The sequence below is a fragment of the Nerophis ophidion genome, linkage group LG23 (assembly GCF_033978795.1).
Source record: "Nerophis ophidion isolate RoL-2023_Sa linkage group LG23, RoL_Noph_v1.0, whole genome shotgun sequence".
NCBI lineage: Eukaryota > Metazoa > Chordata > Actinopteri > Syngnathiformes > Syngnathidae > Nerophis > Nerophis ophidion.
Genome location: NC_084633.1, coordinates 42,648,977 through 42,675,716, shown reverse-complemented (window position 1 = coordinate 42,675,716; position 26,740 = coordinate 42,648,977). Strand labels below are relative to the sequence as shown.

Below are 26,740 nucleotides of genomic sequence, written 5' to 3'. Positions count from 1 at the left end.
ATTAAAGACATTAAAGCAGCAGATACAAGCAGACACTTCTACATACAGCTATGAATAAAAAGTAAAAGAAACATATCCACTGTGGTGGCCTCTGCGGTGTTCCACGCCATCGTCTGCTGGGGTGGAGGGAGCATGGCCAGAGACAGGAGCAGACCCAACAAAGCAACCAAGACAGCCGACTCCACTCTCGGCCAGTGTCCAGTCTGAGGACTTTGAATATGACCAATGTATGATCCTGTAACTACTTGGTATCAGATCCATACCTAAATGTGTGGTATCATCCAAAACTAATGTCAAGTATGATAGAGAAGAGAGATATCAATCAATCAATCAATGTTTACTTATATAGCCCTAAATCACTAGTGTCTCAAAGGGCTGCACAAACCACTACGACATCGCCGGTGATTACATTTGAACAGAAGTGTAGATAGAACATGTTGAAACATAAAATAAGCAGATAGTAACAGTAAATTAACAAGTTGATGCCATTTTTTTGTGGTCCTGTTTGTTCATAAAAGTGTTGAAATAGCTGCAACACACTTCTGTGGAGTTTAGAAAAGGCATGGACATGGCCACCCTAATCTTGCTGCTTTCAAACCAAAACTTGAATGACAATTGTCCTATTTTCCAGACTATAAGCCGCTACAGTTTTTTCTACGTTTTGACCACCGCAGCTCGTAAAACTATTATTTATACTTTGACTTTGAAAGTCATTTGGATAGTCTGCTGAAAGGTAGTTATCCCCTGGAATAAAGTGTGTGTCAAGTGCCCTCCTATCCATTTTCTACCGCTTATTCCCTTTCAGGGTTGCGGGGGGCGCTGGCGCCTATCTCAGCTACAATCGGGCGGAAGGCGGGGTACACCCTGGACAAGTCGCCACCTCATCGCAGGGCCAACACAGATAGACAGACAACATTCACACACTAGGGACCATTTAGTGTTGCCAATCAACCTATCCCCAGGTGCATGTCTTTGGAAGTGGGAGGGGCCTATCCCCAGGTGCATGTCTTTGGAGGTGGGAGGGGCCTATCCCCAGGTGCATGTCTTTGGAGGTGGGAGGGGCCTATCCCCAGGTGCATGTCTTTGGAGGTGGGAGGAGCCTATCCCCAGGTGCATGTCTTTGGAGGTGGGAGGGGCCTATCCCCAGGTGCATGTCTTTGGAGGTGGGAGGGGCCTATCCCCAGGTGCATGTCTTTGGAGGTGGGAGGGGCCTATCCCCAGGTGCATGTCTTTGGAAGTGGGAGGAAGCCGGAGTACCCGGAGGGAACCCACGCAGTCACGGGGAGAACATGCAAACTCCACACAGAAAGATCCCGAGCCTGGATTTGAACCCAGGACAGCAGGACCTTGGTATTGTGAGGCAGACGCACTAACCCCTCTGCCACCGTGAAGCCTGTTTGTCAAGTGATTGCTGAGTAATTCTGCTAATCTTGTTGACTTAATCCTTCCAAACTAATGGAGTTTGTCAACTCTGTCAGGGATGAAGTGTGCCGGCCGCTTCTCCACAAACTTCCTGGTGAGCGGCCGGCTCGCATCAAGTCGGAGGAAGCACGCTTCTTGGGTTTTTGCAGCAGACAATTGAGACAGATATTCTCGCAATTGCCTCAAAAAGTTTGATTTTATTGATACAATCAGATCTCCCTTGCAGGTGAAAATGATGTCCAGAGCTCCAAGGTAAGGTAATTACTTTTTTTTCTCAATCAAATTCAAATAACATCCAGATGGCAGGTGAGGCTTGTGTGTTGACAGATTAAAGATGGCCTTTGACCCCAAAGAAAATGAACATTGCTTCATGCAAAAATCCACTTAGTGAATGGACTGAAAATGCATCTAATCAATGCATTTATTGATCTATTTATTTGCTCAATGTTCTTACTTTCAACATATGCCCAATTTACAAAAGAAATTGAAACCTGTTTAAGTTTTTGGGTTTATCGAAAACTATGACGACTTAGCAAATACATAATAATAAATAATATACATAACAAGTGTCGTCAGGGCGATACATTCATAAACTGGTGGTGTCGATACCAAGGGTCGTATCAGTATAGGATCGATACTGAAGTGTTTAGATCAGACCTGGGCAAATGAAGGCCCGGGGGCCACATGCGGCCAGTTAAGCTTTTCAATCTGGCCCAGTCGGACATTTCCAAATAATATTTTTAGATGTTTAAGATGTAAAGAGTAGCTGCAATTATCATCTTTTCTAATCACCCTAAGACTTCAACTGTACTAAGTCTTTACATGCTTGGAATCTGCATCACATACTAGTTACTATGGTCATCTAATTAGTTACTATGCTCATCTAATTAGTTACTATGCTCATCTAATTAGTTACTATGCTCATCTAATTACTTACTATGCTCATCTAATTACTTACTATGCTCATCTAATTACTTACTATGCTCATCTAATTACTTCCTATGCTCGTCTAATTACTTACTATGCTCGTCTAATTACTTACTATGCTCATCTAATTGGTTACTATGCTCATCTAATTACTTACTTTGCTCATCTAATTGGTTACTATTCTCATCTAATTGGTTACTGTGGTCACCTAATTACTGTCACCTAAGTCACAGGAGGTCAGACGAGGTACCAAACAGTGTGGGTGGGGAGTGTTTCCACAGAGTGTGAAATGTGGGTGTCAGGGACAGACGTGGAATGAGATTTTTACAACCAAGTTGTACATCTTAGTGATATATCACATATATCAGATTGTAGCTGGGTTTATTTTACCCTTCATGTTCATATTTCACATTTTTGTTGCGTTTGGCTTGATTGTAAAATATGTGTATGGAGAGGGGGTGTGACCTTCATATGTTTGTCAATATTCACTGTTTTATCCTTCATAGTTAATATTGTCAATCCCACATTCTTTATTTTCATGTACATTCTGGCTGTCTCATTCAGTCAAACATTTTTTAAAGTCCATCACGTTTTTTAAGGCGGTCTGTCATAACGTTTTCAGCATTCAATCAGTGAGGTTTTGTATTAGTTTGTCATGTCTTTGTGATCATGTCTGTTTAGTTATGTTCTGTTTTGTTTTTGACTCCATTAGTTCCTGTTTTTGTGCACCCTGCTTTGTTTTTGTTTCCATGTCTACCAATCAGTTCACAACTCACGCACCTGATTTGTCTGGACTCACGCACCTGTCATCACTGCCCCTATTTAAGCCTGTACTTGCCAGGCATCACCCTCTATCACCTTCTTCTCACCCTCTCCCACCCTCGTAATCCATGCGGATCAACCATGCTGCCTTTTTCATACTCTTCTCTCGGTCCATGTAAGGTTTCTTAATTCATGCCATAGTTTACAAGTTTTGTTTAATGACCATAGTTTTGCCTTAGTGCAAGTTTTTGTTTTTGTTCCTCCTCTGTGAGCGCTTTTCGTTTGTACCTTTTTTGAGTTATTAATTAAAAGTTGTCCTTACCTTCACGCCATGTCCGTTCCAATCGCTTTGCACCTCAGGAAATCAAACCAGGCCATAGTCCACCTCATGACATAGTGGTCCTAAAATTCAGTTGTATCGGCCCCCCAGACACATTTTTGTCTCGAAATTTGCCCCCCCCAAAATAATTGCCCAAATTGTTTTGTTGTAGTTTTTGTTGACGTTTCCAAGCCCGGGGAATAATTCCCCCGGACAGAGCAGGACTGGGAAGGGAAAAAGCAAGGGATTTAAGAGAGTAGTAAATTGATTGATTAAAACTTGTATTAGTAGATTGCACAGTTCAGTACATATTATTAGTAGATTGCACAGTACAGTACATATTATTAGTAGATTACACAGTACAGTACATATTATTAGTAGATTGCACAGTACAGTACATATTATTAGTAGATTGCACAGTACAGTACATATTATTAGTAGATTGCACAGTACAGTACATATTATTAGTAGATTGTACAGTACAGTACATATTATTAGTAGATTGCACAGTACAGTACATATTATTAGTAGATTGCACAGTACAGTACATATTATTAGTAGATTGCACAGTACAGTACATATTATTAGTAGATTGCACAGTACATATTAGTAGATTGCACAGTACAGTACATATTATTAGTAGATTGCACAGTACAGTACATATTATTAGTAGATTGCACAGTACAGTACATATTATTAGTAGATTGCACAGTACAGTACATATTATTAGTAGATTGCACAGTACAGTACATATTATTAGTAGATTGCACAGTACAGTACATATTATTAGTAGATTGCACAGTACATATTAGTAGATTGCACAGTACAGTACATATTATTAGTAGATTGCACAGTACAGTACATATTATTAGTAGATTGCACAGTACAGTACATATTATTAGTAGATTGCACAGTACAGTACATATTATTAGTAGATTACACAGTACAGTACATATTCCATACAATTGACCACTAAATGGTAACACCTCATTTTTAGTTATTAGTCTTCTACTTTTGTTTAGTCATTGTGTACCATTGACTTTGTCTTGATCAAACTGAACGTATTATTATGAAATCATTATGAATGTATTATTGTTGAACTGCCAACATAAGTCACTATAAATAGGTTGAAAAAAGGTGCACTTAATACATGAGCTAGTTTAAAACCCTGATTGGAATGTCTCCATTAGCGTATTGAGCTCATGAAATCGTACTTTTGTGGTTGATTTCAAACTATTGCAAGTGAATAAGTTCTGCAAATAAAACAAAGGTGCAGGTAAACAATGTTGTATCTGATTCGTACGATGCTTTCATTTGACAAATATTTATGATCCATTTTTGGTGAAATGATTCCTGCAAAGAAGAATGATAAAGTAATGACAATGTTTCTGTTTGTAAATGGAAGCATACGTCAGCTGTCTGATTTGTTGCATTGTGCACCTTAATTGTCCAACAGGTGGCCGGAGAAGCTGGTGAACAGCAAGATCAGCAGAGTGGCAAAGGTAGGTTCTGCTCTTATTAGACATGAAATACAGATCACAACATCATGCCTTGCTGTCTTTTATTGCAGTGACACAGAAAGCATCATTGCATATTTGTTCATACAATCTGGAAAGTGAATAAAACATGAATATAAATGTATAAAAAGTATGCCTCAGGATATAAAAAATATGCCTCAGGATATCCTTAGACAATTGCCTGTGTATTTGATTAGTAACATTATTTTCAATGTACACAATAAAAAACATGATATATATTTTATAATTTAAAAAAACTGGCAGCTCAGTCGGCCCAATTTTTACTGTAAAACGTATGTTGTTGTTTTTTACAGCATATTACAGTAAATAAAAAAAACAGTACCACTGTTTTCCTACGTTAAATTCTGGCAACTGGGCCACCTTTTTCTTTTAAAATCTATAAATTATTGTTCTTTTTATGGCGTATTTCTGTAAATGGAGAAAGAGCAGCAGGCAGGTTGTCGGCTTTTATTAGAAAATGACAGTGTTTTTTTTTGTTTTTTTTACAGCATATTACTGTAAACGGAAAAACTATATCGCTGTTTGCTTATGGGAAATTTCTGGCAACTGAGCAGACATTTTCCCTTTAAATGTACACTTGCTGTTTTTATGGCGTATTTCTCTAAATGAACAAACAGTCCCAGAAAATGTGTTGTTTTCTTTTCTGCAAAGGGTTACTGATAAAAAATGACGTTGGCTTTTACAGGATTGTGTGTGTTGTGTGTGTTACTGTAAATGGAAACAACTGTTTGCCAGTTTCGCACAACATCATGTCAATGTTGTTTTTGGTAAAATTCTGGCCACTGAGCCGCCTTTTTTCTTCATCATATGTAAAAGGATTAATATATAAATATATATATATATAAATGTGTGTGTGTATATATATGTGTGTGTGTGTATATATGTGTGTGTGTGTATATATGTGTGTATACAGTGGTGGTCAATAGTCTACATCCACGTGTAAAGGACATAATGTCATGACTGCCTTCAGTTTCCAATCATTTCTACAACTCTTATTTGTTTGTGATGTAGTGATTGGAGCACATACTTGTTGCTCACAAAAAACATTCATGAAGTTTGCTTCTTTTATGAATTTATTATGTCTCTACTGAAAATGTGAGCAATCAAAAGTATACGTACAGCAATGTTAATATTTGCTTACATGTCCCTTGGCAAGTTTACCTGCAATAAGGCGCTTTTGGTAGCCATCCACAAGCTTCTGCATACATTTTTCACCACAAAATTGCTGCAGTTCAGCTAAATGTGTTGCTTTTCTGACATGGACTTGTTTCTTCAGCGTTGTCCACACCTTTAATTCAGGACTTTGTGAAGGCCATTCTAAAGCCTTCATTCTAGCCTGATTTAGCCATTCCTTTACCACTTTTGAGGCTTGTTTGGGGTCATTGTCCTGTTGGAACCCCCAACTGTGCCCAAGACCCAACCTCCCCCCTGATGATTTTAGCTTGTCCTGAACAATTTGGAGCTGATCCTCCTTTTTTATTGTCCCATTTAAAGCAGCAGTTCCATTGGCAGCAAAACAGGCCCAGAGCATAATACTACCACCACCATGCTTGACGGTAGGTATGGTGTTCCTGAGATTAAAGGCCTCACCTTTTCTCCTCCAAACATATTGCTGGGTATTGTGGCCAAACAACTCACTTTTTGTTTCATCTGACCACAGAACTTTTTTTCCAGAAGATCTTATCTTTGTCCATTTGATGTCAGATGAAACCAAAAGTGATTTGCTCACATTTTCAGTAGAGCCATAATAAATTCATAAAAGAAGAAAATTTAACGAATGTTTTGTGTGATCAACAAGTATGTGCTCCAATCACTACATCACAAACAAATAAGAGTTCTAGAAATGATTGGAAAGTCATGACAGCCATGACATGATGTCCTTTACACGTGGATGTAGACTTTAGAAGGTGCCTGTATGAAATGCACTGTGTGCCCCATAGCAGCCGTCATGTTGGACCGTGTCTTCATCCAGTGGAGGCAAGGTTGCAAGCCAAGGCAGCTCCAGTTGTGGAAGGAGCAGCAAGATCTTCAACAAGACTTTGAGGAAACCAAAACAACAGCTTTTGTCATCTCCTTCATCCAAGCCAGCTCTGCAGCTTTGGAGCAGCCGGAGCTTTTCTTCCCTGCACACCTCCTCTCTCTCTGCAGCTCCATGCAGGAGGAGCAGTCGCTCCCTCAACAGACTCCACCAGAGATCCACCTCAGACGGTATTTGACACTCAGACTATTCTTTTTTTATGCACGCAGTCCGGAAGAAAATGACAAATATCTATTTTCCAAATAGAATGTGATGTTGTGGCTGGCAGTTTTACGCTAAAGAACGGAGCATTCTCGTCCTCCGCCCAACAGCCAATCAGGTTCATCCCAGATCTCTCTGGTCACCCTTCTGATTGATGTCAATCATTGTTGCTAATTCATGAATGGCTTTCATCCTTCAAGGAAAAACAAGGAGCGAAACCAAAAGAAGCAAATGAGCAGTTCAACCGAGACTATCAACTCATCTTGCTCGGAGCGCTCAACTACGGTACGTATTCACCACCCGCCCCCAAGTACCACCCTAATGACGGCACATCTTCACCACCCGCCCCCAAGTACCACCCTAATGACAGCACATCTTCACCACCCGCCCCCAAGTACCACCCTAATGACAGCACATCTTCACCACCCGCCCCCAAGTACCACCCTAATGACAGCACATCTTCACCACCCGCCCCCAAGTACCACCCTAATGACGGCACATCTTCACCACCCGCCCCCAAGTACCACCCTAATGACGGCACATCTTCACCACCCACCCCCAAGTACCACCCTAATGACAGCACATCTTCACCACCCGCCCCCAAGTACCACCCTAATGACAGCACGTCTTCACCACCCGCCCCCAAGTACCACCCTAATGACAGCACATCTTCACCACCCGCCCCCAAGTACCACCCTAATGACAGCACATCTTCACAACCCGCCCCCAAGTACCACCCTAATGACAGCACATCTTCACCACCCGCCCCCAAGTACCACCCTAATGACAGCACATCTTCACCACCCGCCCCCAAGTACCACCCTAATGACAGCACATCTTCACCACCCGCCCCCAAGTACCACCCTAATGACGGCACATCTTCACCACCCGCCCCCAAGTACCACCCTAATGACAGCACGTCTTCACCACCCGCCCCCAAGTACCACCCTAATGACAGCACATCTTCACCACCCGCCCCCAAGTACCACCCTAATGACAGCACATCTTCACAACCCGCCCCCAAGTACCACCCTAATGACAGCACAGCTTCACCACCCGCCCCCAAATACCACCCTAATGACAGCACATCTTCACCACCCGCCCCCAAGTACCACCCTAATGACAGCACATCTTCACAACCCGCCCCCAAATACCACCCTAATGACGGCACATCTTCACCACCCGCCCCCAAGTACCACCCTAATGACAGCACATCTTCACCACCCGCCCCCAAGTACCACCCTAATGACGGCACATCTTCACAACCCGCCCCAAGTACCACCCTAATGATGGCACATCTTCACCACCCGCCCCCAAGTACCACCCTAATGACAGCAAATCTTCACCACCCGCCCCCAAGTACCACCCTAATGACAGCACATCTTCACCACCCGCCCCCAAGTACCACCCTAATGACAGCACATCTTCACCACCCGCCCCCAAGTACCACCCTAATGACAGCACATCTTCACCACCCGCCCCCAAGTACCACCCTAATGACAGCACATCTTCACCACCCGCCCCCAAGTACCACCCTAATGACAGCACATCTTCACCACCCGCCCCCAAGTACCACCCTAATGACAGCACATCTTCACCACCCGCCCCCAAGTACCACCCTAATGACAGCACATCTTCACCACCCGCCCCCAAGTACCACCCTAATGACAGCACGTCTTCACAACCGGCCCCCAAGTACCACCCTAATGACAGCACATCTTCACAACCGGCCCCCAAGTACCACCCTAGTGACGGCACATCTTCACAACCCGCCCCCAAGTACCACCCTAATGACGGCACATCTTCACCACCCGCCCCCAAGTACCACCCTAATGACGGCACATCTTCACAACCCGCCCCAAGTACCACCCTAATGACAGCACATCTTCACCACCCGCCCCCAAGTACCACCCTAATGATGGCACATCTTCACCACCCGCCCCCAAGTACCACCCTAATGACAGCACATCTTCACCACCCGCCTCCAAGTACCACCCTAATGACAGCACATCTTCACCACCCGCCCCCAAGTACCACCCTAATGACGGCACATCTTCACCACCCGCCCCCAAGTACCACCCTAATGACAGCACATCTTCACAACCCGCCCCAAGTACCACCCTAATGATGGCACATCTTCACCACCCGCCCCCAAGTACCACCCTAATGACAGCACATCTTCACCACCCGCCCCCAAGTACCACCCTAATGACAGCACATCTTCACCACCCGCCCCCAAGTACCACCCTAATGACGGCACATCTTCACAACCGGCCCCCAAGTACCACCCTAGTGACGGCACATCTTCACAACCCGCCCCCAAGTACCACCCTAATGACGGCACATCTTCACCACCCGCCCCAAGTACCACCCTATTGACAGCACATCTTCACCACCCGCCCCCAAGTACCACCCTAATGATGGCACATCTTCACCACCCGCCCCCAAGTACCACCCTAATGACGGCACATCTTCACCACCCACCCCCAAGTACCACCCTAATGACAGCACATCTTCACCACCCGCCCCCAAGTACCACCCTAATGACAGCACGTCTTCACCACCCGCCCCCAAGTACCACCCTAATGACAGCACATCTTCACCACCCGCCCCCAAGTACCACCCTAATGACAGCACATCTTCACAACCCGCCCCCAAGTACCACCCTAATGACAGCACATCTTCACCACCCGCCCCCAAGTACCACCCTAATGACAGCACATCTTCACCACCCGCCCCCAAGTACCACCCTAATGACAGCACATCTTCACCACCCGCCCCCAAGTACCACCCTAATGACGGCACATCTTCACCACCCGCCCCCAAGTACCACCCTAATGACAGCACGTCTTCACCACCCGCCCCCAAGTACCACCCTAATGACAGCACATCTTCACCACCCGCCCCCAAGTACCACCCTAATGACAGCACATCTTCACAACCCGCCCCCAAGTACCACCCTAATGACAGCACAGCTTCACCACCCGCCCCCAAATACCACCCTAATGACAGCACATCTTCACCACCCGCCCCCAAGTACCACCCTAATGACAGCACATCTTCACAACCCGCCCCCAAATACCACCCTAATGACGGCACATCTTCACCACCCGCCCCCAAGTACCACCCTAATGACAGCACATCTTCACCACCCGCCCCCAAGTACCACCCTAATGACGGCACATCTTCACAACCCGCCCCAAGTACCACCCTAATGATGGCACATCTTCACCACCCGCCCCCAAGTACCACCCTAATGACAGCAAATCTTCACCACCCGCCCCCAAGTACCACCCTAATGACAGCACATCTTCACCACCCGCCCCCAAGTACCACCCTAATGACAGCACATCTTCACCACCCGCCCCCAAGTACCACCCTAATGACAGCACATCTTCACCACCCGCCCCCAAGTACCACCCTAATGACAGCACATCTTCACCACCCGCCCCCAAGTACCACCCTAATGACAGCACATCTTCACCACCCGCCCCCAAGTACCACCCTAATGACAGCACATCTTCACCACCCGCCCCCAAGTACCACCCTAATGACAGCACATCTTCACCACCCGCCCCCAAGTACCACCCTAATGACAGCACGTCTTCACAACCGGCCCCCAAGTACCACCCTAATGACAGCACATCTTCACAACCGGCCCCCAAGTACCACCCTAGTGACGGCACATCTTCACAACCCGCCCCCAAGTACCACCCTAATGACGGCACATCTTCACCACCCGCCCCCAAGTACCACCCTAATGACGGCACATCTTCACAACCCGCCCCAAGTACCACCCTAATGACAGCACATCTTCACCACCCGCCCCCAAGTACCACCCTAATGATGGCACATCTTCACCACCCGCCCCCAAGTACCACCCTAATGACAGCACATCTTCACCACCCGCCTCCAAGTACCACCCTAATGACAGCACATCTTCACCACCCGCCCCCAAGTACCACCCTAATGACGGCACATCTTCACCACCCGCCCCCAAGTACCACCCTAATGACAGCACATCTTCACAACCCGCCCCAAGTACCACCCTAATGATGGCACATCTTCACCACCCGCCCCCAAGTACCACCCTAATGACAGCACATCTTCACCACCCGCCCCCAAGTACCACCCTAATGACAGCACATCTTCACCACCCGCCCCCAAGTACCACCCTAATGACGGCACATCTTCACAACCGGCCCCCAAGTACCACCCTAGTGACGGCACATCTTCACAACCCGCCCCCAAGTACCACCCTAATGACGGCACATCTTCACCACCCGCCCCAAGTACCACCCTATTGACAGCACATCTTCACCACCCGCCCCCAAGTACCACCCTAATGATGGCACATCTTCACCACCCGCCCCCAAGTACCACCCTAATGACGGCACATCTTCACCACCCGCCCCAAGTACCACCCTAGTGACGGCACATCTTCACAACCCGCCCCCAAGTACCACCCTAATGATGGCACATCTTCACCACCCGCCCCCAAGTACCACCGTAATGACGGCACATCTTCACAACCCGCCCCAAGTACCACCCTAATGATGGCACATCTTCACCACCCGCCCCCAAGTACCACCCTAATGACGGCACATCTTCACAACCCGCCCCAAGTACCACCCTAATGATGGCACATCTTCACCACCCGCCCCCAAGTACCACCCTAATGACAGCACATCTTCACCACCCGCCCCCAAGTACCACCCTAATGATGGCACATCTTCACCACCCGCCCCCAAGTACCACCCTAATGACAGCACGTCTTCACCACCCGCCCCCAAGTACCACCCTAATGACAGCACGTCTTCACCACCCGCCCCCAAGTACCACCCTAATGATGGCACATCTTCACCACCCGCCCCCAAGTACCACCCTAATGACAGCACGTCTTCACCACCCGCCCCCAAGTACCACCCTAATGACAGCACATCTTCACCACCCGCCCCCAAGTACCACCCTAATGACAGCACGTCTTCACCACCCGCCCCCAAGTACCACCCTAATGACGGCACATCTTCACAACCCGCCCCAAGTACCACCCTAGTGACAGCACATCTTCACCACCCGCCCCCAAGTACCACCCTAATGACAGCACGTCTTCACCACCCGCCCCCAAGTACCACCCTAATGACGGCACATCTTCACAACCCGCCCCAAGTACCACCCTAATGACAGCACATCTTCACAACCCGCCCCAAGTACCACCCTAATGACAGCACATCTTCACCACCTGCCCCCAAGTACCACCCTAATGATGGCACATCTTCACCACCCGCCCCCAAGTACCACCCTAATGATGGCACATCTTCACCACCCGCCCCCAAGTACCACCCTAGTGACCAACATTCCAATGCAGTAGTGTAGGAGGACTAAGTCAGGGGTCGCCAACTCAAAAAATTAGAAGACTTATATAAGTGTTACAATGAAGACAACACATGATGTAAGTGTCTATATCTAACATGATGTAAGTGTCTATATCTAACATGATGTAAGTGTCTATATCTAACATGATGTAAGTGTCTATATCTAACATGATGTAAGTGTCTATATCTAACATGATGTAAGTGTCTTTATCTAACATGATGTACAGGTGCTGTTCATATTATTAGAATACCATGAAAACGTAGATTTATTTCAGTAATTATATTCAGAACGTGAAACTTACATATTATATCAATTCATTACACACATAGTCATATATTTGAAATGTTTATTTCTTTAAATTTTGATGATTAGTACTGACAATCACTGAAAATCCCTAATTCAGTATCTCAGAAAATGAGAATATTAGTTACGACTAGTACCAAAAAATCATTTTTAGAAATGTGGGCCGACTGAAAAGTATGAACATGGAAAGTTTCAGCATGTACGGCAATCAATACTTACTTGCAGCTCTTTTTGCCTAAATTGCTGCAGCAATACATGGAGTCCAGCAGTCTGTTGCACCCTCAGGTGTTATGAGAGTCCAGGTTGCTTTAATAGTGGCCTTCAGCTCTTCAGCATTGTTGGCTCTGGCATCTGGCATCTTCCGCTTCACAATACCACATAGCTTTTCTATGGGGTTAAGGTCAGGTGAGTTTGCAGGCCAATCAAGAACAGGGATACCATGGTCCTTAAACCAGGTACTGGTAGATTTGGCACTGTGTGCAGGTGCCAAGTCATGTTGGAAAATTAAATCTTCACCTCTATAAAATTGGTCGGCGGCAGGCAGCATAAAGTGTTCTAAAACTTCCTGGTAGACTGCTGCATTGACCCTAGACCTCAGGAAACACAGTGGACCAACACCAGCAGATGACATGGCACCCCAGACCATTACCCATTGTGGACATTTGACACTGGACTTCAGGCACCGTGATTCTGTGCCTCTCCTGTCTTCCTCCAGACTCTGGGACCTTGATTTCCAAAGGAGATACAACATTTACTTTCATCTGAAAACATAACTTTGGACCACTCAGCAGCAGTCCAGTCCTTTTTGTCTTGAGCCCAGGCGAGACGCTTTTGACGTTGTCTCTTATTCAAGAGTGGCTTTACACAAGGAATGTGACAGTTGAAGCCCATATCTTACATACGTCGGTGCGTGGTGGTTCTTGAAGCACTGACTCCAGCTGCAGTCCACTCTTTGTGGATCTCCCCCACATTTTTGAATCGGTTTAGTTTGACAATCCTCTCCAGGGCGCGGTTATCCCTCTTGCTTGTACACTTTTTTTCTAGCACATCTTTGTCTTCCCTTTGCCTCTCTATTAATGTGCTTGGACACAGAGCTCTGGGAACATCCAACCTCTTTGGCAACGACCTTTTGTGTCTTGCCCTCCTTCTTTAAAGTATCAATGGTCATCTTTTGGACAGTTGTCAAGTCAGCAGTCTTCCCCATGATTGTGTGTCATACAGAATCAAAACGAGAGACCATTTAAAGGCTTTCCCAGGTGTTTTGAGTTAGTTAGCTAATTAGAGTGTGGCACCAGGTGTCTTGAATATCTGACCTTTTCACCATATTCTCATTTTCTGAGATGTTGAATTTTGGGTTTTCATTGGTTGTCAGCTATAATCATCTCCTTTTTGGCAAAAAAGACCCCACTTGAAATGTATCAGTCTGTTTGGAATGAATGTATACATTCTACAAGTTTGACTTTCTAAATGGAATTAATGAAATAAATCAACTTTTTCATGATGTTCTAATAATATGACCAGCACCTGTAAGTGTCTTTATCTAACATGACGACTCCAAGAAGGACTGCAAATAATCCACAGTCAGAAAGTGCATGCAGTAACACAGCAGAGTAGTGTGTGTAATTGCCACTCTAGCTATTAATTAAAATAGCAGTAATCTCCTACGAAGTCAATGACCAGAGAGACTCAAAATAACACTGCAAATAATCCACAAAGTCATAGAAATTGCAATAATAATTTCAGTCATTTAAATGAACGTGATCCCCACTCTTGCAAGTAATGTTAGCAGCAACCTTGCACATAAATAGTCAACATAAGTACTCCAAGTAGGACTACAAATAATCCACAAATTCATAGAAGTGTCAGTGATACAGATCAAAGGAGGAATGTTTAAGGCACACAAAATGCTGAATGGCCTCAAATGGAATACTTTCCACACGTACAAATATCCCTGAACCCTTTTAGCAGATGACAAAATACATGTTTAGAAATAATCCACAAACATAAGCAGCGAATGGGACAGAAATACACAAGATGGCCACTAGAGTACTCCTAAACTAGCAGGTGTGTATTTGATGTACATACTGTCATGTACTCCTAAACTAGCAAGTGTGTATTTGATGTACATACTGTCATGTACTCTTAAACTAGCAGGTGTGTATTTGATGTACATACTGTCATGTACTCCTAAACTAGCAGGTGTGTATTTGATGTACATACTGTCATGTACTCCTAAACTAGCAGGTGTGTATTTGATGTACATACTGTCATGTACTCCTAAACTAGCAGGTGTGTATTTGATGTACATACTGTCATGTACTCCTAAACTAGCAGGTGTGTATTTGATGTACATACTGTCATGTACTCCTAAACTAGCAGGTGTGTATTTGATGTACATACTGTCATGTACTCCTAAACTAGCAGGTGTGTATTTGATGTACATACTGTCATGTACTCCTAAACTAGCAGGTGTGTATTTGATGTACATACTGTCATGTACTCCTAAACTAGCAGGTGTGTATTTGATGTACATACTGTCATGTACTCCTAAACTAGCAGGTGTGTATTTGATGTACATACTGTCCTGTACTCCTAAACTAGCAGGTGTGTATTTGATGTACATACTGTCATGTACTCCTAAACTAGCAGGTGTGTATTTGATGTACATACTGTCATGTACTCCTAAACTAGCAGGTGTGTATTTGATGTACATACTGTCATGTACTCCTAAACTAGCAGGTGTGTATTTGATGTACATACTGTCATGTACTCCTAAACTAGCAGGTGTGTATTTGATGTACATACTGTCATGTACTCCTAAACTAGCAGGTGTGTATTTGATGTACATACTGTCATGTACTCCTAAACTAGCAGGTGTGTATTTGATGTACATACTGTCATGTACTCCTAAACTAGCAGGTGTGTATTTGATGTACATACTGTCATGTACTCCTAAACTAGCAGGTGTGTATTTGATGTACATACTGTCATGTACTCCTAAACTAGCAGGTGTGTATTTGATGTACATACTGTCATGTTTTCCCAGAAGCAAGATGCAGTGGCTGCTGGACTTCCTCCTGAAAGTCCTGGTCTGGAAGGAAGTGCTGAGGTGTGTTCCCAAGAGGAGCAAGAAGACAGAAGTTTGCAGGTGAAGCACATCTGTGAGGTTAGTCCAGAGTCACAGCAGCAAGAAGAAGAAAAGGGAGAGCAGCAATTCCAGCAAAAGATGCAAGAAAACTCTGCGGACATGAACTCCTCCCCGACTGACTCTTCATCTTCTGCCAGTCCTGCACAGCAGCTGGACCGAGGTCAAGGTGCGGTTTGAAGACATTTTACCTGCACCACATTGCCAAAAGTAGACTCAAACAGGAAGTTGAAGTGTCATCCCATAGGGTTCAATATGACCTTTTGCAGCTATTACAGCTTCAACTCTTCTGGGAAGGCTGTCCACAAGGTTGCAGAGTGTGTTTATAGCAATTTTCCACCATTCTTCTAAAAGTGCATTGGTGAGGTCACACAGAAGGCCTGGTTCTCAGTCTCCCTTCTAATTCATCTCAAGGGGGTTCTATGGGGTTCAGGTCAGGACTCTGTGCAGGCCAGTCAAGTTCATCCACACCAGACTCTGTCATCCATGTCTTTATGGACCTTGCTTTGTGCACTGGTGGACAGTCATGTTGGAAGAGGAAGGGGCCCGCTCCAAACTGTTGGGAGCATGGAATTGTCCAAAATGTTTTGATATCCTTGAGCATTCAAAGTTCCTTTCACTGGAACTAAGGGGCCTGAAAACAACCCCACACCATGATTCCTCCTCCACTGAATTTCACAATTCAGTCTGAAATGTAGCGTTCTCCTGGCAACCTCCAAACCCAGACTGGTCCATCAGATTGCCAGATGGAAAAGTGTGATTCATCAGTCCAGAGAAGGCGTCTCCACTGCTCTAGAGTCCAGTGGTGATGTCCTTTACACATCTGCATCCCACGCTTTGCATTGGGACTTTGTGATGTATGGCTTAGATGAAGCTGCTCAGCCATGGAAACCCATTCCATGAAGCTCTCTGCGTACTGTACGTGGGCTAATTGGAAGGTGACATGAAGTTAGGAGCTGTGTAGCAAGTGACTGTGCAGAAAATCTTTGCACTATGCTGACCTCTCTGTCACTTTACCTGGCCTACCACTTGCTGGCTGACTTGCTGTTGTTCTCAAACTCTTCACTTTTCTTAGAATAAACTTGACTTTGGAATATTTAGGAGCAAGGAAATTTTACAAGTGGATTTGTTGCACAGGTGGCATCCAATGACATTTCCACGCAGAAAATCACTGAAAGCGGCCCATCTTTCACAATTATTTGAAAAACCAGTCTCTGTGCCTAAGTGCTTGATTTGATACACCGGGCCAAGTGATGAGGAGACCTGGTTCTCATCATTTGGATGGCTGGCCACCATACTTTTGGCAATATAGTGTATTTAGCATATTATTTGTGCACGGTGGCCTTGTGGTTAGCATGTAGGAGAGTTGCTTGCTCAACAACGGGAACACAAGCACTCAGAGTGGAATAAGTTGGACTGCTAATGTTGTTGTCGTGTCTCTGGTCTTGCCAAGTTCTCCTGGTGGCTGTGTGAAGGATCAAGTATGACGCTGGCTGAATCGTCGCTTTAAAAACATGTGCCTTCATATGGCAACAGATACTACATTGCAAAAAGTACAGTAAGGCACCACTTGTTGAAATGCACTAGCTTGATGCTAACTTACTTGGGATATGCCATAGATTTAATACCAATTAGCATTATTGATTTTCCATGACGATTTCAACACCACTAGTTTTTTGTAGCACCTACAGTATAAAAACTCAAAAGGGCTCAACAAAAGTAAAACATGGTACATTCATCTTGTTGGCCAAGACTGATTTTTAAATGTGACATTATAAAATGTTTTTATTATTTACTAGTTGATTAACACACAGAAAAGTTTCGAAAATGTGTATCGTTGAGTACGGGTATTGATTCCCAGGTACTGTATTGTTGGAAATGTGAAAGGTACTCATGCCTATGCATGGACTGCAAAAGATTGGACCGAGATTATCCTGCAATGATGTCTTCTTTTCTCAAAAACATTTGAACTAACCTGCAAGTTCTGTTTTAAATTCATTTCACTTTTCCGGGTCTGGCAGAAGTCTCAGTCGGTATATCCAACATTATTATTCTCCAGTCACCACGGAGGTGACACAAAGGCGTTCCTAGGACGGCTGTGAGATATAATCTCTCCAGCAGGTCCGAGGTCTGCCCCAAGTCCTCCCTTCGTTGGAACATCCTTATAAAACATCACCATTGATGGGTCCGGCAGCCATTTGGACTCGATGCCTGAGTCATCTCAACCGGCTTTTCTCTGAGCTCCTCTCGGATGGCCGTGCTCCATACCGTATCTTTTAAAGATGGACCAGCTGCCCTACAGGAAAAACGTGTCCCCTTGTTTCCACGATCTTCCTCTTAACTGTCACTACCTAATGTTGATGACCACAGGTAAGGGTAAGTACATAGCTCGACCAGTCAATCAAGAGCCCTTGTGGAGGGGGTCCGGTCCGATCCGGTGGCCATGGATGACGTACTGGCTGTCCAGAGTCGGGACCCAGGATGGACCGCTTGCCTTTGTATCGGCTTGGGACATCCCTTCACTGCTGACCCGCCTCCGCTTGGGATGGTTTCCTGCTGGTTCCGCTGTGGACGGGACTCTCGCTGCTGTGTTGGATCCACTTTGGACTGGACTCTCGCGGTTGTGTTGGATCCATTATGGATTGAACTTTCACAGTATCATGTTAGACCCGCTCCACATCCATTGCTTTCCTCCTCTCCAAGGTTCTCATAGTCATCATTGTCACCGACGTCCCACTGGGTGTGAGTTTTCCTTGCCCTTATGTGGGCCTAGCGAGGATGTGGTAGTGGTTTGTGCAGCCCTTTGAGACACTAGTGATTTAGGGCTATATAAGTAAACATTGATTGATTGATTTTCCTTCTGCTCAGCTCTGTCTTCACCATGACGGTGCAGTACATCAACCAAATTCCTGCTTGGCCTGTAGATCTCAACATCCTTCTTCCCTCACAAGATCAGCTTAGCGACCCCCTGAACCTCTAGTGTCCACCGTCGGGTTTGGGAGTTGCTGCCCCTACTACAACGCACGGAATACGGCCCTTTGTGACTCGATATCCTTGGCCTCCCTTCTAAGATGCAGACGAAAGTGTGAGTTGAAGACTTAACAAAAGCAGGTCAAGTGGTTTTCTACTAATTCTTTGAGTTCCTACGAGACCCGATCTGACCAATTTAAGTCTAAGACAAGGTGTGACCCATGTGAGTCTATGAGCATAAAGTGATGAAGCCTACTTGGTTGAGAAGCAAAACATCTTCTAAAACAAACCAAACAGTTGTGTTGAAATTGATTGAATGCCCTGAGAATTCATTTCCCACCACTTATCCTGTTTGGAGTCACAGATGAACTGGAGCCTATTCTATCGGAGTTTGGTTCAAACCCACTGAAACCATCCAATTTAGAAATATTCCCACAATCTTGCAAGCCTTTCTAATCTGCTAATTTCTCATTGTCATCCCATTGGGTTTGGTATTTTGTTGCCCTGATGTAGGATCTGAGCCGAGGATGTGGTTGTGGCTTGTGCGGCCCTTTGAGACACTCATGATTTAGGGCTATATAAGTAAATATTGATTGATTGATTGATTGATGATTGAGTACAAAGAGGTGGTAGAACATCTGGTTGATTGGTCTAAAAGCTATAACCTTTACATTAATGTACCAATGCGGAAGTAGTCTCCAGCTTCAAGTACCTTGAGGTTCCTCTCTCCAGGGACCTTGCCTGGAGCCAAAAAAGACCAAGGCCATATATTTTGGGAAGCTCAGACCCCAATGTTCCCCTCCTACACATCGTAGGAGCAGCTGTGGAAATGGTGTCTAGCTTCAGGTACCTTGGGGTTCATCCATCCAGGGACCTCACCTGGAGCCACAACACTTCCTGTATGCACAAGAAGACACACCACAGTCTTTATTTCCTCAGGAAGCGGCGGCATGCTTGACTAGAGAGCTCCATCCGTTGGAGCTTCTACAGATCCCCCTCAGCACAGGCATCATGGTGTAGCACAGCAGATGGAACCTTGGGATGCAACATTTCATACCATGTCATGTGTCGCATGTGCGCTGGGAAAGTTTGTTGAATTCAAAAATGTATCTACTACTTTTGCATTGTATAGTTTTGTAAAATTGTGTTGAAACACAGTTGGAAGACGACATGCTGGTGTCTTGTCTTTGTGTGCAGAGTGTCCAATGCATTCACCCGCCTGTGCTGAGCTGATACAGACAAAGCAGGACATTTCTGATCAGCAGCGTCTCTGCGAGAAACAAACGGAGCAACTTGTCAGAGAGGTGAGACAGAGGTGATACTTCACTAAATAATTGTAGATTCCAAGGACTTGATCTACAGAGACACACATTTCCTGCACAGTTCTCAGCCTTGTCGCTGACAGTTTGACTAGGTCTTAGTTTTTCCTCTGCGTTTGTCTTTGTTTCCTGTCAGCACTCCTGTTTGTGTCCCTGCGGGCTGTGTCCCCTCAGCTGTGGCTGATATGCACCTGGCCACACCTGGTGTCAATCAGCCAGCCACTATCTAGACCTGCTTTCTCCTCCAGTCAGGGCTGGATTGTCAATCCTACCGGTTGTTTGTCGCTAATACCTCTTGTTGTTCCTACCTGTCGTGTCGTTGTCAGTGCGGTAAGCTGTTCCTGTTAGTTCCTATAACTATTTACAGTTTGCTGTCTCATAGCTCCTTGTTTTGTAGTTTCCTGTTAGCCATTAGCTATTCCCAGTTTTCCTCTTTGCTGGATCCCTGTTCCCTGTTCCCAGTTTGTGTTTTTTGTCTTTACTTCATGGACATTAAATCCTGTTTTCCTCTACAATGCCTGCCGCCTTGTCTGCATCTTGGGGTTCGTCACCAACAACATGTGACAACAGCTACAGTACATGCACCGTCATGTGGTGTTTGTATGTCTGTCACATGATGCACAATGTGGACCACCTTTTCCGGACAATAGCGATGTAACGGAGAAGTGCAATCTAGACAACAGAAGCTATTCTTAGCATGTCGAAGGTGCGCGCTAGGAAACGCTGAATGATCCAGACGCAAGGAAATGCACTTTGCAATAAGTTTAGGAAATATATTCATGATATAAAAAACGCCAACAGACATCAAAATGAATCACCTGAAGTCAAGTCGGTGTCTGCTGGCTCCAATCAGACTATTAGGTCATCAAGCAGCTTGAAAATTGCTGAGTAGATGATATGGTTCACATTTTTATTATGAAAGTTGCCCAGATTTGTGGTCCTCTCCAAGGTTCTCATAGTCATCATTGTCACCGACGTCCCACTGGGTGTGAGTTTTTCCTTGCCCTTATGTTGGTTCTTCCGAGGATGTCGTAGTGGTTTGTGCAGTCCTTTGAGACATTTGTGATTTAGGGCTGTATAAATAAACATTGATTGATTGATTGATTGATTGACACACACACAGTTTGGGTATTCTCTCTCTCTCTCTCTCTCTCTCTCTCTCTCTCTCTCTCTCTCTCTCTCTGTACATCGTCTGTCATTGCGGAGAGATTTCTTACATTTTTGCGCAACTGTGCCTGTTTGCACAGACCTTGGAGCGTGCTAAATATACTTGAAACAGCGGTCGCAAAACAATTTCCCCCTTGATAAATCACATTGTGAGCGCCTAACATTCACATTTGCACATCCCCCCTCCCATTATTGTGGGTGTTCTGATAATCAGCATATTGGACTAAGGAATGGACTCCGATGCAGAGATGGGATTCTTAGTAAACCTTTTATTTTGACAACTCTTTAACCTCCAGAGGCAGAGTTACACAAAAACTATAAGAAACAAAAACGGTCAGCGAAAAAGGGAACAACCGAAAATCACTTCTAAAAAGGAGGACAATACCAAAATTAAGACCAACTATAATTAGCGCTGTATCTGCTATGAAACTTAACATAAAAGGCTCCAACAGCAGGAAGAAAACAATGACTATAAAAATATCTACTCTAATTTTAATCTAATAAAGGTAAACGAAAAATCACTCAAAAACTTTGAGGAAGGAAAGATTATTAGGAAAAAAAAAATAACTCAGCACTTCGGTTGAACAAAGGCTAGATGACAAAATTCACTGAGGAGGAGAAAAAGTTAAACTTAAAATTACAGCGTGGGAATTCTGGATCCAAGGAAGTAGGCATGAGACCAGGCAAGACATGAACATGAACATGAACATGAACATAAACATAAACATGGACATAAACATAAACATGAACATGAACATGAACATGAACATGAACATAAACATAAACATAAACATAAACATAAACATGGACATAAACATAAACATAAACATAAACATAAACATGGACATAAACATAAACATAAACATAAACATGAACATGAACATGAACATGAACATGAACATAAACATAAACATAAACATAAACATAAACATAAACATAAACATAAACATAAACATAAACATAAACATGAACATGAACATGAACATGAACATGAACATGAACATGGACGCTAGACAGGCACGAAAGCTCGAGACAATCTGGCACAGAACAAGGGGAGGCATGGGCTTATATGAAACATGAGGATAATGGGAAACAGGTGGAAACAATCAAGGGTCAGGGATGACGTCAGACTGGTGACACAAGAGGAAGGGCCCGTGATCTGAAACAAGAGGAGTTGCTTTTCAAAATAAAACATGCAAATCACAAGACAGAAAAAAACCAAGACAAGACTTCCCTCACACGTATATTCTGCATATACATGAAGACGGACGCGCTAAATGGATTGCACCCGCTATTTTGCATGTTTAAGTGACACAATTCTTCGCACACAAGCTTAGTAGATCATGTTTGCGCGTGTTTTAGTACACGTAAAATTTTAGTAGATCAGGCCCCAAAGTTTTTTTTCTTTGCATCTACCTGCAGCTGGAACAAACACAGAGAGAAGTGTCTGGACTGCAACAGTCAAACACAAACCTGCAACGTGAGCTACAACAGCGAGAGAGTCATTCAAGAGGAAAGGTTATACAAGTTGATTGTGTAAAGTAGACGTAGGACATGCATTTACAGTTTTTCTTTCTATCTTGTATTGTAGAACGATCTTCCATCCAACTCCAAGTCCTCATCGGAGCCAACTTTGACTCTGCAACAACTGCAGAAGGTAAACCGTGACCTCCGCGCTGAGTTGGATGCACAAAATAGAAAACAGGAGGAAGCCAGGGAAGCCGAGCTTCGTCGAAGAGTTGACCTTTTAGCTCAACAAGCACAGCTGCTGGTGACGGGGGACGCCACGGCGCTTGCACAGGCGCATCTAGAGCAAGAACGGCAATGGTTCTTTGAACAGCGGACGGAGTGGGAGCATACTGTCACCTCCTTGAAGAGCCAACTGAGTACCAGTGAAAGGATGCTGAAAGAGTCTGAGACCCGTGCGACACTGCTACAGGAGCAGTCTCGGAGTCATCATGCTCTCCAAGCGGAGGCGGAGGAGCTAAGAAAGGCTCTCCTAGAGGTCACAACACAACTTCAAACCAACGAAGAGACACAGGCTCAAAAAGAAGCTCTTCTGCAGAAGCACCTCATGCTCCTTCAAGCCAGCCAGGACAGAGAACGACGGAGTTTGTCAGTCAGCTTGGCGCGGGCAGAACAACACTCCCAAGAACTTCAGGAGAGATTGGTCACGGCTGAGGAGCAGGTGGACAGCCTGAGTGAAGGCCAAATGTGGAAAAGGGATGTTGAGGAAGCTCAACATAAACTCAAAGAGGAGTTAGCTTCTTCTCTGGCTGCTGTGCAAAGGTATCACGATGAAAAAGAGGAGCTGGAGCAACAATGTCATGAGCTTCAGAACATGTTGTTTGGGGCAGAAGAAGAAGTGCGCAGGCTGCAGAGTTGCTTGAAAAAGGAAGAAGCACATTTCCATGAGCTTAACCATTCATACCTGGCAGCTGGAGAGCAGCTGCAGTGGGTTTTGCAGAAGCTGCAGCAAAAGGAGGCTGAAACCCAGGTCATGCGTGAAGGCTTTGAGAAACTTCTCAACAGGAAGGAGCAGGAGCTGAGCGAGGTTCTGCTGAAAATGGAAGTCTTAGGTAACAGCCTGGAGGAAACGGAAGCAAAACTCAGTGAGGTGCTTGACGTTTGTACCTGTGCCACATCGCACCTGGAGAATGAGTCTGCAGAGACAGGGCCGGACAATGAAGACTTGGTACACCGGTCAGCAAGTGATAGCCAATCAGAGGAAATATATAAGTTAAGTAGCAGCTCAATAGACCACGATCATCACTATTATCATGCAAGAGTCCGGTCCCACTCACTCGGTCCATCACACCAGTACATCATCACCTCAGGAGACGATCCAGAAAGGTTTACGACCGTGATCCAGTTACTAGAAACCAAGCTTTTCGTAACAGAAGAAAAGCTAAGGGAAATCACTCATCAACTAGCAGAACACCAGGAGGAACACCAGATGAGCCTCCAGGATCCTCAGCTCTACTCCCAGCTCACCCAGAGCCAATCCTCCGCCCAGCATCTCAATCTGCTGCTCCACAGCCGAGCGGAGCAGAGCCAACGCTTCGCTAAGGAGACGGACAACCTCTGCAGGCTTTTATCCAAGCGCCTTCAGGCTGCGCTGCGCGTCATACAAAGCTGCAGTCAGACGCTTCAAACCAGCACCGCCATCGAGTTCAACGACTTTGAGAGGAAGCTAACTGCTGTTGAGGCGTACCTTCAGCAAGGGAGGGAAGACGCGGCAAAACACCAACGTGCATGCTTTAATGCCTGCAAAGAAGAGGATGATATCCTCAGTGAGGCTATGGTAGAACTTTCTGACAACATTTCAAGCCCTGCTGAATGTTTGATGAGAGAACTGCTTGTAGTAGAAAAAATGGTGGCGGCCCTTCAGAGTCCGGATAATCAACTTGAGTCTTTGATGGCAGGAGAAAATGATATAGGTGTGGCGCACAGGTATGAACTTATCCTGGCTCACATAGGCACCTTAAAGAAGACAGGAGGGTCTAGTGCCCTCGCTGTCATCATTAGCGCCTGCACTGAAGCAGAGCTCATTTATGCTGCCTTTAAAATCCAGCAGCAAAGTCCGGAAGACTATCAGGAGTCCAAGGGCAAAAGGGGAGGCCTCGCACACCCTCTGGAGTTGGCTTGCTGTGAGGAGCAGGGAGAGAAGAGAGAGGTGACACCTGCTACTAAAATGCCACCATGGTTGCAGAAACTGATCACCAGGCTGCAAAAAAGAGCTAGACTGTTGTGGCAGCTAAGGCAGGAGGTTCCAGGAACGCAGGAGGACTTGGAAATGGACGCTCCAGTAAACATCAACTGGATGCAGGAGCAAGCAAAGCTGGTTTATCTGTCAGAAAGGCTGTTCTTAGATTTGGAGCAGGAGCAGCAGAGATGTGTGGTCTTGCAGGACAAACTGAAGGCTTTGGTCAGACAGCAGGAGGCTTCATTCATGGACAAGCAAGAGGCTTGTAGTCACACCTTGACTGGACCTCAGGACTACAACCAAGACTGAGGGAGGAACTAGAGGACCCGATGATATCCACAGGTACTGGAAACCTCCAGAGAGTCAAAGAACACAAACAGAGCATTGAGGAAGAGCCAAACATTGTCTTCAGATAAGAGTCATTTTACTTTAGAGTAATATCATCCAAATAATTATTTGACTTCTAAACTTAAAAACCACGCCCATACCGGCTGGGTGAGGGCATGGTCCTAGTGCCCGCCCCAATGTGCTACATTACCCACAAGGCTCAGCACTGTAGACAAGGACAGGAAGTGGAATTGTGCCGTTTGAGCAATAAAAAGTTATTTTGTTACACGTTGCTGCTCCTGGTTTGGTTCGTTCACACGAGAAACAAACTCAATCAAAACAAGTTTAGACTCTTTTCACTTCGTTCTGTCGTCGTTTTAAAAGCATTTTTTTTAACCTGTGAATGCTTTTAAATGGGGGAGGGGCCAACAGCGCCACTTGGCGCTTTTCAAAAAGAGCGATAGGGGCTACTTCCACTTGATTTGAGGCTTGTCGCGTTTTTAAAAAGAATACCCAGGAGAATACTCGCTAAATACAACAAGACAGTCGCCAAGTTAGCAACAGTGATCCCTACTGCTCCATCTTCTTATTCTCTGGCAGACCAGGTGTGTTAAAACAGGTTAATGAGCCCCGGCGACAAATGTTATTTATCAAAGCTTCTGGAGATTTCTGCCACACACATAGGCTACCAAAGAACTGATCTTTGATTCCATGGGTTTCGTTGTAAGTAGGGTTAGGGTTAGGTTTGGGTTGGGTTGGAGGGCCAGAGGGTTCGGGTCAGGGTTTGGGTTAGGATTTAGGGTTAAAAGGGTTGGAGCAAATGTTAGGATTTAGGGTTAGAGTGTTAGGTTTGGGTTTGGGTTAGAGGTTTGGGTTGGGTTTGGGTTAGGATTTAGGATTAAAAATGAGTAGGGTTGGGGTGAGGGTTAGGGTTTAGGATTAGGGATAGATGTTTAGGTTTGGGTTAGAGGGCTAGGGTCAGGGTTGGGGTTAGGATTTAGGGTTAAAAGGGTTAGGATTTAGGGTTTAGGTTTGAGGGTTAGGGTTGGTTTAGGGTTAGGGTTGGGTTTGGGTCAGGATTCAGGATTAAAAAAGGGTTGGGGTTGGGTTTGGGTTTGGGTCAGGATTCAGGATTAAAAAAGGGTTGGGGTTGGGTTTGGGTTTGGGTCAGGATTCAGGATTAAAAAAGGGTAGGGGTTGGGTTTGGGTTTGGGTCAGGA

General features: G+C 45.1%; 1 protein-coding gene across 3 annotated transcripts; it reads left to right on the top strand.

Annotated features, from left to right (window-relative positions):
• The first annotated feature begins 1,124 nt into the window (after positions 1–1,124).
• On the top strand, positions 1,125–26,456 carry LOC133541348 (paramyosin). Of its 3 annotated transcripts, none has more exons than XM_061884724.1 (9): positions 1,125–1,674; positions 4,887–4,932; positions 6,909–7,176; positions 7,253–7,325; positions 7,408–7,492; positions 15,936–16,200; positions 20,199–20,305; positions 22,910–23,005; positions 23,079–26,456. In XM_061884724.1, exons 1-9 carry the CDS (start codon positions 1,655–1,657, stop codon positions 25,500–25,502), a joined length of 3,384 nt encoding a protein of 1,127 aa, XP_061740708.1. In that variant the 5' UTR covers positions 1,125–1,654; the 3' UTR covers positions 25,503–26,456. The 3 variants fall into 3 exon arrangements, with proteins under 3 accessions (XP_061740708.1, XP_061740707.1, XP_061740706.1); XM_061884723.1 differs by having other exon boundaries at positions 6,912–7,176; positions 15,933–16,200; positions 23,079–26,455; XM_061884722.1 differs by having other exon boundaries at positions 15,933–16,200; positions 23,079–26,455.
• Positions 26,457–26,740: the final 284 nt, after the last annotated feature.